Here is a 17,423-nt window from a genome sequence, read left to right on the forward strand (position 1 = left end):
CGGGGAGGTGGTGACACTGATGTAACGACAGAAAGCATTTTGCCAAAAAAAAAAAAAAAAAAAGGAAAGAAAAAGGCTTCCAGACATTGCTAGAAATATTTAAAAGTCTTCAGGAACGTATCGTATAAAAATAGAGGTTTATATTTAGACACTGCCATGCTCCTGAATGAACTGCTGGAGGGATGGAGGGGGTAATCCGTGGAGAGCTGCAGAGTGAGGGGGGGTCCCTCCATCACCGCGGGGATCCTGCATTGCTTTGTAGTGTTTAATTTTTACTTCATTTAAGGGAAAACGAAGACCCCTTTCTTATTTTGCTTTCCCTGCCCTCTGAATTTTGCTTATTTCCTTATGTTTGTTTTCCCCTGTCTGTTCCCTAAAGCATTTCTCTCGCTCCCTGAGCACTGAGGGACCCGTTACCTTCTCGCTTCCAGATGTGACACAGTGGTAATGGGAAGCTGTGGATGTGTGAAGAAGGCCTCACTCCCCCGGGAAGGCAGGGATTTATGTGTGTAATCTCTTTAATGCTCACTAAGGCCAAGGACACGTTAGTTTTAAAACGATTAGCTGAGCCAAGAAATTGGCATCTAGTGTAGGAGCTGCGTGCCAGTCCCTTCCCATTGCACCAGCAAGGAAGGTGAATCATTTGATTGCTTTACTGGGAGATGCAGAACTTTTAATAGGCAGCAGCTCTTCCCAACCATTCCAATTCAGTGGGCCACCTTGACATTGGCTATGTGAAGATTGGGATGAGTGCCCCATTCCAGATCCTCCTTGTTGCCTCAGCACTGGCTTCATGAAGTCTCCAGGTCTTGGTTAATTTGTGCCACGTTCCTTTCTCTTCCTTCTTCACAGTGCAGTGACGGAGCACTGGGGCTGCACAGAGAGGTGGTGGAGTCTCCTTCTCTGGAGATGTTCAAGACCTGCCTGGATGCCTACCTGTGCAACCTGGGCTGGGAGCTGCTTTGGCATGGGGGTTGGACTCGTTGATCTCTAGAGGTCCCCTCCAACCCCTACAGATTTGTGATTCTGGATCCTCTCTGTCTTGAACTGAACTACCTCGGAAGTCCTCTGCATCAGGAGGATCTCTCTCCAAACGAGTGGATTTTCACTTACCCCTCCTCCTCCCCAGCCAAAAAGGAAAGAAGCAAACAACATAACAAGAACAGCCCGGACCAGGTGGGATATGGATAACATCAAACATTGCACCTCACAGCATGGCAGCTGATACAAACACGAGGCTGGGGCTGCGAGTTAACACCAGTGTCATAAAAAAGAAGATGTTCACAAACTAAACTCTTGTGTTCACCCATCTCCTTCAGGATGAAGCAGTGAGGGGTGTCTCTCGTGGCTTTGTCTCCTTGGGCTCGCTGCTGCTGCTGCAGAATTTGGCTCTTATTATGGGGAAGTGAATCGTGGCCCATCGTTCCTTAGAGATGGCTGTGGCTGGGGTCGGTGTGAACCATGTCCATCACTCGGAAGTCCTCAGTCCCCGATCTCCCTTCCCCCTCCCCCAATTACACTGTACATATTTAAAAAAAAAAAAGTCCAGTTTAGCAGTCTGGTAATTGTAGTACATGGCTTCGTAAGGCAGAAAACCTACTCAATACAGTGTACAGGGCAGTTGGCTGTTGGGATTTGGGTAGAATTCTTCTCTGTTTTACTTATTATTAAAAAAAAAAAAGACTTTGATTGGTGGCAGACCCATGTCCTGTATGAAACCTCATACTCTTCCAAAGGAACAACAACAAAAAAAGGCTGTTTCTTTCTTCCTCCCTTCAGACAACGTTATCAAATCCCTCTCTGTGACGCTGCTGCGGTACAAACGCGGAGGTGCAGCACCAGACACCGAGCAGTTCCCGCTGCCCTGGGAGGAGGCACGTCCCACATCCCAGCTGTGCTGGCCCCATCAGAGCTCCAGGTAGCGGATCAGGGCCACCATGGCCAGGGAGTTGGTGGCAATGATGGCAGCGTGAGGCACCGGCCTGGTCACGGAGTCTTCCACCATCATACTGGTCCCTGGAAGAAAGGGAGCAGGGAAGGGGCAGCTGTGGTAACGCATGGGTGCAAAGGTTTCTTGCAGAGAGGTCATTGGTGCAGCGTTGGCTGAGGGGTTCTGTGTGCTCCTGTTGTGTTTTGGCCCAGGTGGACCTACCAGAAATGGTTGTGTTTGACACAAGAATTGCGAGGTGGGCTCTGAGCTGGGGTTGGGGCACACATCAGGGGCCCTAAATGAAGTCACACAGTGAATGTAATTTGGACGGGAGTCGGGGGACCAAGGGCTTTAGCTGCAGATGATAAACTAGGCTCAGTGTAGGCTGAATGGTTACTCAGAGGGGCTGGGGAGAGGTTGGTGACCAAGTCAAAGAACATGACAGCAAGTAGTCCTGGAAATGGACTTCTTGTTTTGCAGCGGTCTGGGAAACACCCCGAAAATGAGCATTAGTAGCCAGGGTACATGTAAATACCTACCACTGTTTCGGAGAATGTGGACTTCTGCTGGGATCCCATCCCCCCCAGGCCCCGTCACCCGGATCTGTACGAAGGCATGTGTGAAGTCCTCAGGGACTGGGATGTCAATCCGGCTCTTGCTCGCCAGGTACAGCGTGGGAGCAGAGTGGGAATCCTGCCTGTAAAGCATCTGTTGGAAGAAGCAAGTTTGAGTTCACGTTCCCAGCAGTTTCCTTAGGGCCACGTGTAACAGAAGGCTCTCTACGTGCTTACCTTGTACCCTGTAACTGTGGACTCATCTGCCTGTGCCACCACTGGGTCCCACTTGATGGTGACAGTAGAACCAGTCAGAGTCCAGGAGATGTTGCCGGGTGGTCTCCTTGGTGCTAAGAGGTACAAAAGGAGACAGAGATTAAGTGAGCCAGGGCCTGATGCAGGGCTGCACTGGTTGCACCCATCTCTTGAGCCTCTCTGACTTGTGAGCAGAGCTGTGGGACCACCTTGTTGGTTTAATGGAAGGCATCCCAGCCAACATTACAACATTTTTTTGCAGGAGAGAAGGAAAAACACTATTTATTTTCCCCTGGTGCTATTGGTAACGAATGACATTCCCCTCGCAGGGCTGGGAGTATTTCTTTGTGAAGTGTGGGACTTGGGGACATGGCTAGTGGGCATGGTGGGGATGGGTTGACAGTTGGACTTGGTAATCTCAGAGATCTTTCCCAACTTTTATGATTCTGTGATTGTTTGGTAAGCAGTGTGCAGACCACAGGTCTGATCTGAGGAAGTGCAGGGGGCTGTTTTATCGACTACTTGGGGTGGCTTTAGGGCACTGAGAGGTGCAAGCTGATCAGACACCTGCTCACTAGGGATGCACAGGAGGCAGCACCATAATGGAGGAGGTCAGGGCTCACTCACGTGGCTTTGTGGTTGTGATGTTGGTGGAGGGGCTGGGGGGCCCGGTTCCGGCACGGTTGTAGGCTCGCACTGAGACGTGGTATTTCGTGTTGGGATTTAGGCCTGTGACATGAGCTGATGTGACCAGCCCAGCTGTTCTCACTCTGTCTGCTGCCTCCTCTTTATCACCGTCCTTCCAGTACCGGATCTGAATAGAAAAGGGATCAGTAAGGAAAGAAGTATCGGCAGATCTCCATTCAAGAGCGGTGCTGGGCACACATTGGCACTGGGGACCGTGGTTTGGTGAGCAAGGTGAGGATGGGTTGGTGGTTGGACTTGGGGATCCTGGAGGTTTTTTCCAGTGTGAATGATTCCCTTGTTCCCATGGTGGACTCGTACCTCGTAGCCCAGCAGCACACCCGTCATGTCTCCCTGCTCCACTGGCTCCCAGGACACATCCATTTCTGAGGACAGAACAGCTTTGGCCGTAACTCTGAATGGAGCCACTTTTGGTTCTGAAAAAGACAAGAAAAGGGATAAAATACTTTTCCGAGCTCTGGGCAGTGCATTCACTGTACTAAAAGGAGGGGCTCCCCTAAGCACCATTACCATGCAGCTCGACAGCTGGTATTGTGTGCACAGAGCAAAGAAAGGGGAAGGGATTGAGGGACTTAGCAGGTCAAGGAGACCAACAGCTGCATGCTGTGAGGATCTGTCTGCTCTGTGCTTAGGGAAACCTCTATCTGTGTGCTGAAGTGGAAGATAAATCCTACGCTCAAATCACTATCAGCTGCCCTTAGAATGAAAGAAACCTCTCCTATCAGCGAGCCCCCAGACAGCAAGAGCCCATGCAGCCCCCTTCACCTTCTTCCGCAGAGTACACGATGGCAGTGAGGCTCTCTGGTCCCTCTCCTTTCCTGTTGTATGCTTTAATCTTCACCTCGAAGGGGGTGTAGGGCCCGATGCTGTCGTTGCGGTACACGTAGTGCAGGGATTCTGCGTGAGGCACACGCACGGTGAGCCAGCCCTGAGTGCCCTTCTTGCGGAAGGACAGGATGTAGCCGAAGCCGTCTCCGTTCTGGTAGTCCCGCAGTGTTGGCTGTGAGGGAAAAGCCTTGGGTAGGGCCTTTCCAGATGGGGTTTTTCAAGAGAAGGGTCGCCCTGAGTGGTGTGGTTTAGCGGCACGGTGGTGGCGGGTTGATGGTTGGAACGGATGGTTGGAATCTTAGTGGTCTTTCCAACCTTAACCATTCTAGGATTTCCTGATCTCTGCCGTGAGTAAAATTGCTCCTGCTGTCCCAATCCCGCTGTGGCAAGAGGGGTGATACTTAAGGTCCCTTCCAATCTAACCCTTTCCATTCAATTGAGCAAGACTTCGGGAATGCCACTGAGCACAGCGTTTGGCTCCACTGCATATCACAGTTGCACTGCACCACTGCTTTGCTGCCCCCTGCCCTCCCTCAGCCCTCCTGCCCATGCTGTGCTGCTGACTCACCGTCCAGTTGATGATGAGCTCGTTGGGAGCCCCGCCGCCTCCGCCCAGCCCGGATGGTGCCACCGTGGGTGCTGTCGGGTCCCCAGGCAACAGCAGACAGCGCAGATTGGGTGAAAGCAACAACAGTGGTGAGGATGAGCTCAAAGACAGGCCCTGGCAGCTGCCTGTCAGCCGTAAGTGTTTCAGATGTTTGTGAAAATCAGGTCTCGAACACTGGCTAGTCCCTGACATGCTTATTTACCAGCAGCATTTCTCTGAAGGGATGAGAATCAATCTCAAAAGCAGGAATTTGTGGGAGAGCTTAAATTAGAAAGGAGTTAATATACACTTGGTGCGCTGAGAGTGTTTCTCCTGCTGATCCCACATCCCTTCTGCTTGCGTGTTCGAGCTGCACAAGATAGAATCAACATTTACAGCTGGGAAATTTATCTTGTGTTTGCACAGTTGTGCTCTCTAATATAATAGGGCTCTTTCACCTTTCTAAGTATTACTACCCAGAATGTACCGTATTTGAAGCTAGGATTTGTAGTCCTTTAATATATTGTTACTTGTGCTGGTGAGGCTGGCTGCCAGTTCTGGTAATTCTTTATCTTTGATGTGTAAATGGGCAAAAAGGCAGAAAAATTTGCGGTGGATTCACCTCTAGGAGCACTCAAGGAGAAGACTAATTGCCCGGGCCAGGGCTTGCTGCAAGCCAGCCTTCTCTTTCTGCATGTAGGTGCCTCTGATTCCCCACTTCACCTCTGAACATGTCTGCACGTACCTGCTTCTTTGGTACGGATTTTGCTGGAGGGTAAACTTGGCTCCCCAACTCCAAGGATGTTACTCGCTAAGACCCGAAACTCGTAATCCATCCAAGGGATGAGGTTCACCACCTGGGCTGTCTCGGCATTGCCTTCGATGTTTACAGGATCTATATAATCCAATAACACGAGAGGAGAACAAATAGAGCGAGTGGCGGCCAGCGTGTGAGCACAGAGCATCAGCTCAGCAGGGAGCTGGTGACCCCAGACTGGGACTTCAGGGACCACACCACAGCCCCGAGGGCACTTACTGGTGCGCATCTGCTTCCATTTGTTGGAGAGCAGTGTCCGGGCCTCGATGCTGTACCTGGCGATGGGGCTGTGGTTGTCAAAGCCACGGCTCCAGCTCAGCTGGACAGTGGTGTCACCGATGTCTCTCACCACCACACCCCCAGGGGGCCCAGGGGGTCCTGGGGTGAAGGAGAGAGGTGGACATGTTACTGAGGCGTCAAAGACTTGGGGACTTACTGCTCTTTATGTTCTGCAAGCCATAAATGAAGATCAAACCTTTCTTTTCCAGAGGCGAGGACACCTCACCACACACTTTGCTCCTTTTAGTGCTCACAGCTCCGAGTGGAATGTGAGATTGCAAGGTGGTTGCACAGGAACTCAAGGAGCCTGCTGTTGCCTCAGGCTCATAAGGATCAGGGAATTACCTCTGACAGTCAGCGTGGCCGACTCCGAAGCGCTGTCCACGACGGTTTGTGCCGTGCACGTGTACTGCCCCGAGTGCTTCAGCTGGGCGTTGAGGATGGCAAGGTCCCCAATGGTTTCTTTCTGTGTAGGGAGAAAGGACAGCGGGAAAACACAGCTTGATCACATCTCATGCAAACAAAGGGGCTGGTGTGGCTTTTCTGCCCTCATTTCTGGTGCGTAGTTCCCCGTGGTGCTCACCACGCTGGCTCGCCGGTAGTGCCCCTCTGAGTTGTCCAAGTCAATGGGGAAGTCATCTAGCGACCAGGTGAAGGTTAGGTCCATGGTTGGATCGTGGGACGCGTGGCACTGCAGAGTGAGGTTTTCACCCACGTTGATATCAGCACTGGATGGTGCCAGTGTGATTTTGGTGGCATCTGTAGAGGGAGATGAAGGAGGGCTCCTTAGTGCAAAGGCAGAATGAAGTAACACTTCCTAACCTGGCGTCATCCTTCTCTAGCAGGATTTTAGCTGTAGGCTTTTCTTAAGACGAAGCTAAGAGATTAAAGGAGATAGGAAACAGAAATGCTTTTCTCAAGGAGCAGACGTTGGCGGGTAAGGTTTGGTGGGTCTGGCAGAAGGCTGAGATGCCTCTGATTCCCTGAGTACCCTACTGCTTTCTGGGGGTATCCAGAGAAGAGAAATGTTCCAGTTCACATCGTGGCATTATTAGGCTTGATTGACCCCAAGTCAGGACAAACATCTCTACCTCGAACGGAGAGGATCCCCGTGCTGTTGGCTTTGCCCATGTAATTCTCAGCAAAGCAGGTATACTTTCCCTCATCAGATTTGCTTATGTTCTGGAGGATCAAAGTGCCATCGGCGGTAATGGTCACCCTGGAAATGAAGAACCATAGAAAGAAAGAAGTTTAACATGTCTGCTCACTGTGTGCACCTACCAAACAGTTTCCTGCTCTTGCTGATTTTAGAGAAAAAGCTGAAAAACACGGGACTGCAAAATACAACATAAGAGGTTGGGTTTTTCTTCAAAGGAGAAATGAGAGGAATAACAAAGCGTGTGTGTTTAGGGACGCAGCAGCACACGTGGGTCACCAAGTCCCGTCCTCTGGTAAGAAGAAATGTCATTTTAGCAGTGGGTTTTCGGCCGAAGCTGTCTGTGCTGCTACCTGCTACTGTTGGTGAGCAGTTCGGTCCCTTTGGTCCAGAGCACAGTGGCTTTTGGTGCTGCTCTTGGTTGGCATGGGATGATGACCTTCCCGCTCCGGGCTGCAGGTATCAGTCGTTTCACCGGGTTTAGTCTAAAATCTGGTGCTAAGGCTATATGGAGGGAAAAGAAGAGGATTAGCAAAGCCTGCTGTGTCAGCTTTTTAAGTGCAGGGGCACTAGGTGCTGCCTTCTTGTTGGATGGCTTGGTAACAAAGCATGGCAATATCTGGCGAGCGGGATGCAGGAGTGGTTCCTCTGCTGCCGGGTGTCCAACGCCTGCCAGGCAGGTGCGAGGTGACACGCGTCGTACGTAGCGATGGCAGCATGACCCTAACAAGTGCAAGGTCTTGGAGAGACACAAGAACAGCTGCTTTTGAAAATGTAGAGGATATTCCCTACAGCATCAGCCCGGTTCCAGCTGCCATCTCTGAGCTGGCTGGCTGGGTACGGAGCTTGCTTCTTGGGCATCTTTCCTCCCAAGCAGGGGAAGGCGGTGCAATGGAAGGAGTTGTGCTGCTGCTGACTGTCCTGTACACTTTCTGTAGCTAAACAGATGTCCTTGTGCTCTTTCAGCATTACTGAACTTACACCAGATTCAAATTTTAGAGGGTTGTAGAGTGTTGTGCTGAACCAGCAGTTATATTTCAGTGGTGAGCGAAGCAGTTTTGTCTGCTCTGATCTTGCAAAGGCATAGGTATGTCAGGAAGAGATCTAAAACGCTTCAGTGTCCCATTGAAACCCAGAGCACTGGGAAATGAGAAATTACCTTGCACTGTTAATTCAGCACTTGCATATACTGTGCCATGCTTGTTCTCAGCCACACACTGATACATGCCAGAGTCCTCCAGGACTAGCTTGGAAAATCTCAGCTCTCCACCGCTCACTTCAATGCGGTTCTGTGCAAACAAGAGGACGAACCCATTAGATGAGGAGAACAGAAGCGGAACTCAGGCCTTGTGTTCAAGGCTGAGATTCCTTGCAGGTTGAAGCCAGCCTGGTTTTCTGGGGGAGAAAGCACAGGCCATTTCGACCGCGTCCAGCCACCACCCCACATGGTTGAGCTCTGTTTGCTGAGACTGCTGAGTGCCTGAGCAGCAACTTGCAGCTCATACAAAGGCAGGAACAAGGTGATCCTTATCTACCCTGACAACTGGCTCCGAGTTCCTGCAGTTGCATGAATCAATGCCTGCGATGGCAGTGACGGGAGAAGGACCTCGCTGGAGGTAAGGACCGCGCCGTTGCTTTGCAGCCTCATGGGGGCACATGGAAGGGGAAGGCGGGTGATAAACGGGGGCTGAGATGGATTTGCAGCGAGGCTGTGAGCTGGGAGGTACCTGGGAGGCCAACGGTTGTCCGTCCCGCAGCCACCGCACCGCGGGCCGGGGTTTGCCGGATGCCACGCAGCTCCAGCGCAGGCTGGACCCGATGTCGGCTTCCGTGTCCGTGATCACCTTCAGCCACTCCGGCTGAGCTGCAAAGGAGCAAGAGAGGTGGCAGAGCCAAGAGGATCAGATGAGAGGTTTGCTGTGCCAGGCAGGCAGAAGGATGCTCGTTGTGTCATCTCTGCTGGCAGATTTATTTATCACGGCGTGTTTCACCATAGTAACAGCCTTTGCCTTTTGTGCAGTGATGCAGGACTGGGTCCTCTCTGACTTACTGCTGTGCACGTGGACTGCACAAAATCACGGCATAAACCAGATCTGGAGAAGAATATTGTTATTTCTGTTCCTAAGAAGAAATGCAGTCATTCCTGACCTTCAGAAAAGATTGAATTCAGGATGGGAGAACCGGGCTAAGTTTGCAGCTTGACTAGATCTGATGAATAGCTCCAAGCATTAACCCTTGTGAAAGGACCCAGGCTCGGAGAAGAATTTGATGGAGAGACAAATCTGATTTATTTATTTCTTTTTACCTCTATGCTTTCATCTGTAGTTACCTCATTTTTTGCTAGAATTATTGAAGGGCAAGAGAGGAGATCTCTCTGTCCTTGCCATAGCCTAAATATATCCACGAAGGAAAGATCAGCAGCCTGTGCTGCCTTTGTAATAGGTTGGACTGGGGGGGAGGGGGGGATGTCTGTTGGCTGGGACACCTCACCATGCTCTGCACAGACACACGTGGAACTGCCTTACCATGAATGATGATGCGGCCCTGGTAGGTGTCTCTCCCTTTGATGTTTTCAGCCTCGCACTCGTAAGTGCCTTCATCCTCAAAGTCAACCTCTTGGATCTGCAGGAGGGGTTCACTGGAGATCCACTTGGAGGTCTGCGAGCCATCCAGCTTCCTCCACTTGATTCGAGGAACGGGGCTATGTAGAAGGAGATCTTTTTAGCCATAGGGTCTAACACAGCAGATACTCAAAGTGACAACCCAGCCCCGATTCAGTCATATCCCATCCCAGCTGGGCCCTGGCCAGCAAGACAGATTGGCCTTGCCTCTCCATCCCTTCCCTCTATTCCCCCTCCTGTCTTCAGCAGATCCATCACTGGGCCTGCAATTCTCTCCCCTCCCCAAGCAACACAGTGCTGCACTCACTTCCCAAAGGCGAAACACTCCAGAGTCACCATCTGCCCGGTCAGAGCGTAGGTGTCTGCAGGGAACCTGGCTTTTATGCTGGGTGCATACTGCCTGGTGTCTGTTAAGAGAAAAGCACTGGTGAGGAGTTCCGGATGACTTTAAAATTGCATACTTGAGGTCTTAAAGTGCAAAGGCGCCTGCGAGGTTCCACTTCTCTGCAAAACCTTCACGAGTTTGGAAAATTTACAGCTGGGCAGAGGCTACGTTTCATTTTCCTTTTAAAGGAGCTCTGAGCGGGGTCTCTATAAACCTCTCCTTTACAACGCCTCAGGACTATTTGTCCCTGATTCCCTACCAGCTTCACTCCCATCTCCCTGCCAAATCAATATATTCGGCTGCACCTCCCAAGGTCACCAAAGGCAGATTTGGAGTAGATGAGCCCGTCCTGGTGCCATTTTTATTTTACAAACAAACAGAGAAACCCCACTGATGGCAGCAGTGCCAGTGAAGCATGAAGATAGGGCTGCTTCCCCCAGGCTCCGGCCAATTAATGCTTTCATCAGCTCTTAAGCTCCCTCGAGAGGCTGCTGGGTAATCTGTGCAGGTGCTGGAGCCTTCAGTAGCCCATGTGCTTTGTTAATTTTGCATTTTCCCCAGTCCCTTTATGATAATTGGAGAGCACCGACCCTCGGCAGCCAGGCTGAGCTGGGAGAACTTGCTGAAAACGCTCTTGGTGATGAAGTCGATGTGGCTGGTGGCAAAGCACGAGTAGTTGCCGAGGTCAGAAGCCTCTGTCTTGGCAATGTAGAGGTTTCCTGTGGTCTGAGAGACGAAACGCCTTCCGTCGGCTGGGATGAAGTTGGGAAACTCGTTCAGAAGCCATCGGTAAGACAAGCCTGCAGGGAGCAGAAGAAGGAATGGACCGAGCAGATTGCTGGCAGCCTCAGCTGGGATTTAACCAAGCAGGTCATTTTCTGGACCCGTCAAAGCTTAAATTGCTCCTTGGATGGTGCCTATTTTCTCCACGTGCTAAGTTATGCCTCTGCTTTGTGGCCTTACGGAGTGAATCCCAACCAGCTCTGCTGCCCCGATGTTCCCACTCAAATCAAGAAGTGATTCACACAGTTGGAAATTGCCTCCGCCTCCTGCTGCTGGGGTGATGCTGGGATGTGAGCCCTTACCTGGGTAATGGGGAGGGGGACTGCATGCAAACATCACTCCCCAACCTTCGGTGATCTTCACGGGGTCTCGCTCTTCCGCAGAGAATTCCTGCAAAACTAAAGACACACGGTGAAACTCGCCCGTGGGGGGGGGGGAGCAGCTGGACGAGCTGCTGTGGCACCCCGTGGGGTGGGATTTCCAGGGGCTTTGCAGGGAGGTACAGAAACATCTGATGCTGTTATCTGACCACTGACTCTGTCCTGCATCAAACTGCTGCTGCACCGACACGGCAGTGGGATTTCAGCACCACCTTCACAACTTCTCCCTGAGCTTCTCTTCACTAGTGGGGATACAGGGCTCGGTTCCTCCCCCCCAGCATTATTGTGGCTGCATTTCATTTGCTTTATGCAGACAAAGAAAGGACTTACAGCCAAAGCGGAGGGATGCCTCCCTGCTGACCACCGTGCCACGGGCGTTGGTCGCCACGCACTGGTAGGAGCCTGCATCCTTGGCTTTCACTGGGTTGCTTATCACCAGGTCCCCAGCAACCAGCCGGTACCGGGAACCTGGCTCCATCTTCAGCTCCGTGCCATTCATCTTCCACCTGCCAAGAAGTGGGAAGGGAGAATACGTATTGTGGATGGTGCCACGTAGATCCACATTCTGACATCCCATTCTCGCAGTGTTTGGCCACCACGGGGCTCACCTGTATGTTGCAGGGGGGCTGGCTCTGGCTCGGCATGTCAACGTCACTTTCTCTTCTGCTGAGCCTTCAGGGAACAGGGTATGTGCGGGCTGCTCCTCGAACACCGGCCCGTAGCTCCTTGTGCTGCTCTGTGCTTGGGACCAGACTGCAAGAGAGGGGAAACCTGCTCAGCAAAATGTGGATTCTTCTAAAAATTCTCCTCCTTTTGCTTTTGTAGGGTGTCCCTGGTGGTGACAGAGCTATATCTGGAATAAAACGAGGAGCAATGTGAGAATCGCAGCCCATCTGTCACCCAGCCCCGAGCAGAGCTTCGGGCAGATTGTGCGCGTTCCCCACCGAGCATCTCACACCGACTCTGCTGTGCCACAGGAGCAGACGTGCTTAGAGATGGGCACGAGAAGGAGCCCTCCTGGCACAGCCTCTTGTGAAACACAGATGGGGTGGGAGCTGGGAATGCCATGGTGCTCTCACTGTCCTGGAAGCGAGGATACGCCGCTGCCTCTTTGTTCTTCCTATGTCCTATCCAGGACAAAGGAGGAGAGCAGAGTCTGAGGGTTCGTAGCTCGATCTCAGCTCCGCTGCTGTCCTCCTGCACACACCTATCCGCTCCCTCCGTCCCTGCAGCTGCAGCATCCTCAGCTCTCTCTTTGAGTCACGCCTGCTGCTTGCAGCTGGGTGCAAAGCGGTGCTGCAGATAGTCGAAATTGCAATGCAAATAGGCAAGAACAAAGCAGAAAGCTGCCTGGAAACCTCTAACCCAAAAGCAGCCAGTGAGGTAATCACTGCCAGCACTTATCCCCAGCACCTCAAGCCATGCCCCTTAGCAGGGATGGGACTCGAGGCAGCATTGCCTTCTCTGCAGTGATAAGCGAGGAGATGCCTAGCTGCCCCCAGCATCCTTCCGTGCTTTGTAATTGAATTAATAACCGTCTTAAAGCTGCCATGCCAACCTGCAATCTGCTTCCTTCCCCGCAGTACGCAGCATGGTCACCGGTTAAATGAAGTGACTCCCGTAAGTGTGATGTTTTATGCAAGAGTAACTTCCAACAGGGATGGGCTCTCCGGGCTGAGGGGAAGCAGCCCTTCACCTGCAGCTCCCGGGGTTCCCCTCGTGTTCATGGCATGCAGAGACCAGAGTGAAATGAGAGAGGGGCTGAGCTAATTGGCTCTGTGGGCTCGGAGCAGCTGTTCGCTCCCCGTGTCTGGTCCTCACATCCAGGCACTGCCCAATTAGTGGGGGCTCAGCTCCTTCCAGCGTGCCTGTCCCTAAAGCCTCGATGTGAGTGGTTTTGTGAAGGTCGTATTGCCTCCAGATCTGTGGAAGTGCTTTCATTTTTTAACTTCTGGGGTAGTTACTTTCACCAAGGAGAAGCTTCCCTGTGCTGGAAATCACCTCCATCGGTTCTGCTTCTGCTGGGCTGCTCTCAGCTGGAAATAGCTCCTCGCTGGCCAGCACTTAACATAATCATGAGTTAATGGAGGATTAAGAAGGACGTGGTGTATTCGTTGTGTTCTGAGCGATGGCAGTCAATGGATTAAGGATGAGCAGATTTGCATTCGGAGATTAATAGGTAGCACGTGGTAAATAACTTCTGATTACTTAACAAACATTGTGTTATAGTCAGCCCCATACATGCCTCCCTCTCATGGGAATTCTTTCCCAAGGAGGTTTGGCCCGTCGTGCCTCCCGTCCCACCCGGAGCCCCACATCCCCTCCCCGTCCCCTTTTCTCTGCCAAGGTGATGGGCTACCACAGTCAGGCATTGATTTTCTCATATGCAATCAATGCCAGAAGTTGAGGCAGATTTTACGTACAGTTCCAAGGTGCCTGGTTGGTGTTGGAGGTGAAAACCCTGCATCTCACTCATTAAGCAAAACGACCGTTAGATTAAAGCGATAATTGAACTGTTACAAGTTCAGGCAGTGGTTGGAGCTGGGAACTGAGATCAAAGCAGAGCAGCAGATCTGGGTACCTCTGAGACCGACCATCTCAGCTGCTGCTGTCACCATACAGCTCTCCTTTTTAATGTTACCACAACAAGACCTTCCCAGGGCTCTCTCATTCGGGCAGCGGGGAGAAAGAGAACACAACATAACATCTTGGAGCCTGCAAGCTGCGTGTGCAAGAGGCACAGGGATCCCTCCAGAGCTGGGCATGCCATATGCAGCCCTACTTCTGCGCTGAGATCTGGCTAGGAGCAGAAATTATTCTCAATGTGCTGCTGGAACAACATTCGTTTTGAAGGAAAATCAGTCTTAACAGCAAAATAAATAGGGAGAGGTGGAAATGGGGTATTGGAACATTAAGATTTGGAGGAATAGCTGCAGAAATATTTGAGCATTTCAGCGCTCCGAGAGTGATTTGTGCTGATGTCAGGGAGAGAAAAATACCATATAATGAAATACACTGGCAAGGTTGTAATCTTTGAGTGTAAAAACCATCCCAGACCTTATATGAGAATAGACAGAACTCAAAGGGTGGTTCTGTGTTCTTATTACCAGCACCTGGAATGTATTGGCAGCCAGAGCTGGAAAGCCCCAGTGTCTGGGAGGCTGCACACTGTGCTGAGCCCCACTTCAGCTTTGGAGCCCAGGAAATCATGGATGCCTCCACTGAAGGTTTTCCAAGATGCATTGCAGTTGATGAGTGCATCAGCAGCAATCCCATTACTGAGCACTGGCAGCGCATCCTCAACTCTGGAGTGCTGGCTGCACGAGCTATTAATTGGTTTCATAGGAAATCTGAATGCAATCAAAGCAGTTATTTCTCATACCCTCGGGAACTCGTTGCTGGGTGACGTTACTGACCCTAACTCCAAACCTGGAGCCATCGGGTCCATCTTCACCCCTCCCCAGAGTGTTTCCTTCAGCCTTATCTGGAGCTGCCATCATTTGGTCCCTGCTCCTGGCTCATATTTCCAGTGAGGACTTCTCCCCATCCCAGATGGCTCCTGAGATCCATTGCATCAGCAGCCAGAGGTCGAGAGAAAATAACCCTCGTAGGGTTTGGTGGTGACTCATTTGTTGTGGGCTCAGCTTGGATGGGAGTGAGTTGGACAAACTCAGCTGGTTAATGGGAGAGCCCAGCTCTGTCCTGGGACTTCTACCAGATTTGGGGCAGAGTGATTTCCAAACAGGCTAATTGCCTCCCAATCTAGGGCAGCAGCCCCTCCCCTCCTCCTCTCCCGGGACCTGCAGAACACTAAAAGGTAATTAGATATTTATAAGACAGCCGAGCAGCCTCTTCGTGGGATGATGAATTAGCTTGAAGACATCATCTAATTCTCAGCTGTCTGATATGAAGCATCTCCCTGCTGAAAAGGGACCTTCAGTGTATCCTGACACTCCCTGAGATCCAGCAGTGATCCCCAGTGGATGGCAAATGGGGGAATCTTTGCAGCCAGGGTGCAGCAGAAAGGCATTCATCCCTAGAAAGACTTCAGGCTCTTACCCACGCAGACGACGACGGCCAGGGAGGTGCAGATGAATCTGGTGGAGCTTCCCATCCTTCACTCTGGCTGTTATGGCCACGGCTCTATGGGTGAGTGGGGACAGCAGCCCTGCAAGAGAAGCACTGCACTTACCTGCTGCTCCATGGGCCCCAGGGCAACTCACATCCCTGTGGGCCTGACACCAGGAACAGCCAGAGAGGAGCATGCAGAGGTCTGAAGGAGCTCTTCTCCTTTCCCCTTTCCTCCTTTCCCCTTTTTCCTCCTCACCCTTTCTTCCTCAACCTGTTTCCTTTCCCTTTTCCTTCTCTTTTTCCTATTTATTTTTCCCTTTCCTATTTCCTTTTCCTCTTCATTTCCCTTTTCCCCTTCCCCTTTCCCTTTTCCTTTTCCCTCCTTTTCCTTTTCCTTTTCCCTCCTTTTCCTTTTCCTTTTCCCTCCTTTTCCTTTTCCTTTTCCCTCCTTTTCCTTTTCCTTTTCCCTCCTTTTCCTTTTCCTTTTCCCTCCTTTTCCTTTTCCTTTTCCCTCCTTTTCCTTTTCCTTTTCCTTTTCCCTCCTTTTCCTTTTCCTTTTCCCTCCTTTTCCTTTTCCTTTTCCCTCCTTTTCCTTTTCCTTTTCCCTCCTTTTCCTTTTCCTTTTCCCTCCTTTTCCTTTTCCTTTTCCCTCCTTTTCCTTTTCCTTTTCCCTCCTTTTCCTTTTCCTTTTCCCTCCTTTTCCTTTTCCTTTTCCCTCCTTTTCCTTTTCCTTTTCCCTCCTTTTCCTTTTCCTTTTCCTTTTCCTTTTCCTTTTCCTTTTCCTTTTCCTTTTCCTTTTCCTTTTCCTTTTCCTTTTCCTTTTCCTTTTCCCATTCTCTCCTTTTTTCCCCTTTCTCTTCCCCTTTCCCTTTTTCCTTTTCCCTTCTCCATCTCCCTCTCCTTCAGAAATTATTCCCCCTCCCCACTCCACAGCTCTTCTTCTTCCCTCCTCCAACAATAATGCTCTCCAGCAGGCAGTGGCTGCCTGTGGGCATCCTACTGCTCTGCCCCAGTCCTGCTGCTCAGGAGATGTCCAAGGAGGACACCCAGTTTTGTTTTCCTTCCCCCTCTTTGTGAACGATGACTTGGGAAACAACGCATCCCACCTCTCACAAGCTGAAGGCACTGCCAAGCCCAGCCCCAGCTGGTCCTGCTGTCCTCACTCCCAGCCCATCTGGCTGCCCCAGTGAGCATCGGCTCCATCCCATGCACCACAGCCCCCGGTGCATTGCTCCTTGGAAGGCACAGCCCCTGCTCATTAAGTGCTGCTGTTATGGTGCACCTGAGCAAACAGGGATCGTCCTGAGTGTGCTTCGTGTCATGTGTCTGGGGAATCTGGGACTGGGAAAGCCACCTGCCCTCTGCATCCTCACCCGAAATAGAAGGTTTTCCTACTATAAAGGAAAGACCACACCCCAGATCCTTGCTTTCACCTTGCTGTACTCGGGGGCCGGATGACAGCCTCCCCAAGCAGCACTGAGAGCAGAGCCCAGCCAGATCCTCAGGTTAAATGCTCCTATGGCAGAGCCCTAAATGAGGCTGGGGGAGGAGGACTTGCCCTAAAGCAGTGACATTCACCGAGTGACAGAGAGGGACAGAGCAGAGATGGGCATGAGGTCCTTTCCCCAAGCGCTGCCCCACACCGTGTGTTCCATCCAGCAGCTCTGGGGTGAGTCAGGCCGATGAAGTCACTCGATGTCAATCAGCATCATGCCCCAAACAGTGTCCTGAACCCACGGCCTTCCAGCAAACACTGCTGCATTGTTCACTCACTGCCTGCTTCTCCCTCATGCTTCCAAGCATAAGCACTTTGGGACAAGGAGCAGCTTTTTGCTCGCTCTGTTTTGCACGCGGTGCTGTGCTGGAGGAGGAGCTGATTGCATCCTGCATCTGCGGGTGCATCACCCCAAAGCAGCTCAGAGCTCACAAGGAGGGGGCGCAGGGTGCCCTGCTGCCCAGCCCCTTCAGTTCCTTCCCCACAGCCCGGCAAAGCTGTTGGTTGTAAGAATTAAGCCAGTTTGAATTATTCAATTAGTTATCAATTCATGATTTATTATGCAAACCACAGCTTTG

General features: G+C 51.4%; 1 protein-coding gene across 1 annotated transcript; it reads right to left on the reverse strand.

Annotated features, from left to right (window-relative positions):
• Positions 1–1,549: 1,549 nt before the first annotated feature.
• Positions 1,550–15,505, reverse strand: CNTN2 (contactin 2). Its single transcript, XM_065740502.1, has 22 exons — positions 15,339–15,505; positions 11,888–12,032; positions 11,610–11,785; positions 11,202–11,297; positions 10,707–10,916; positions 10,039–10,138; positions 9,636–9,811; positions 8,838–8,974; positions 8,270–8,399; positions 7,464–7,614; positions 7,046–7,173; positions 6,538–6,713; positions 6,300–6,420; positions 5,895–6,053; positions 5,604–5,753; positions 4,841–4,911; positions 4,210–4,444; positions 3,745–3,860; positions 3,367–3,553; positions 2,722–2,834; positions 2,470–2,638; positions 1,550–2,016 (listed from the first exon to the last, which is right to left on the reverse strand). Exons 1-22 carry the CDS (start codon positions 15,391–15,393, stop codon positions 1,907–1,909), a joined length of 3,111 nt encoding a protein of 1,036 aa, XP_065596574.1. The 5' UTR covers positions 15,394–15,505; the 3' UTR covers positions 1,550–1,906.
• Positions 15,506–17,423: the final 1,918 nt, after the last annotated feature.

Source organism: Cyrtonyx montezumae, unplaced genomic scaffold, assembly GCF_038088225.1.
Source record: "Cyrtonyx montezumae isolate F1298 unplaced genomic scaffold, pur_monq_1.0 scaffold_26, whole genome shotgun sequence".
Classification (NCBI taxonomy): domain Eukaryota; kingdom Metazoa; phylum Chordata; class Aves; order Galliformes; family Odontophoridae; genus Cyrtonyx; species Cyrtonyx montezumae.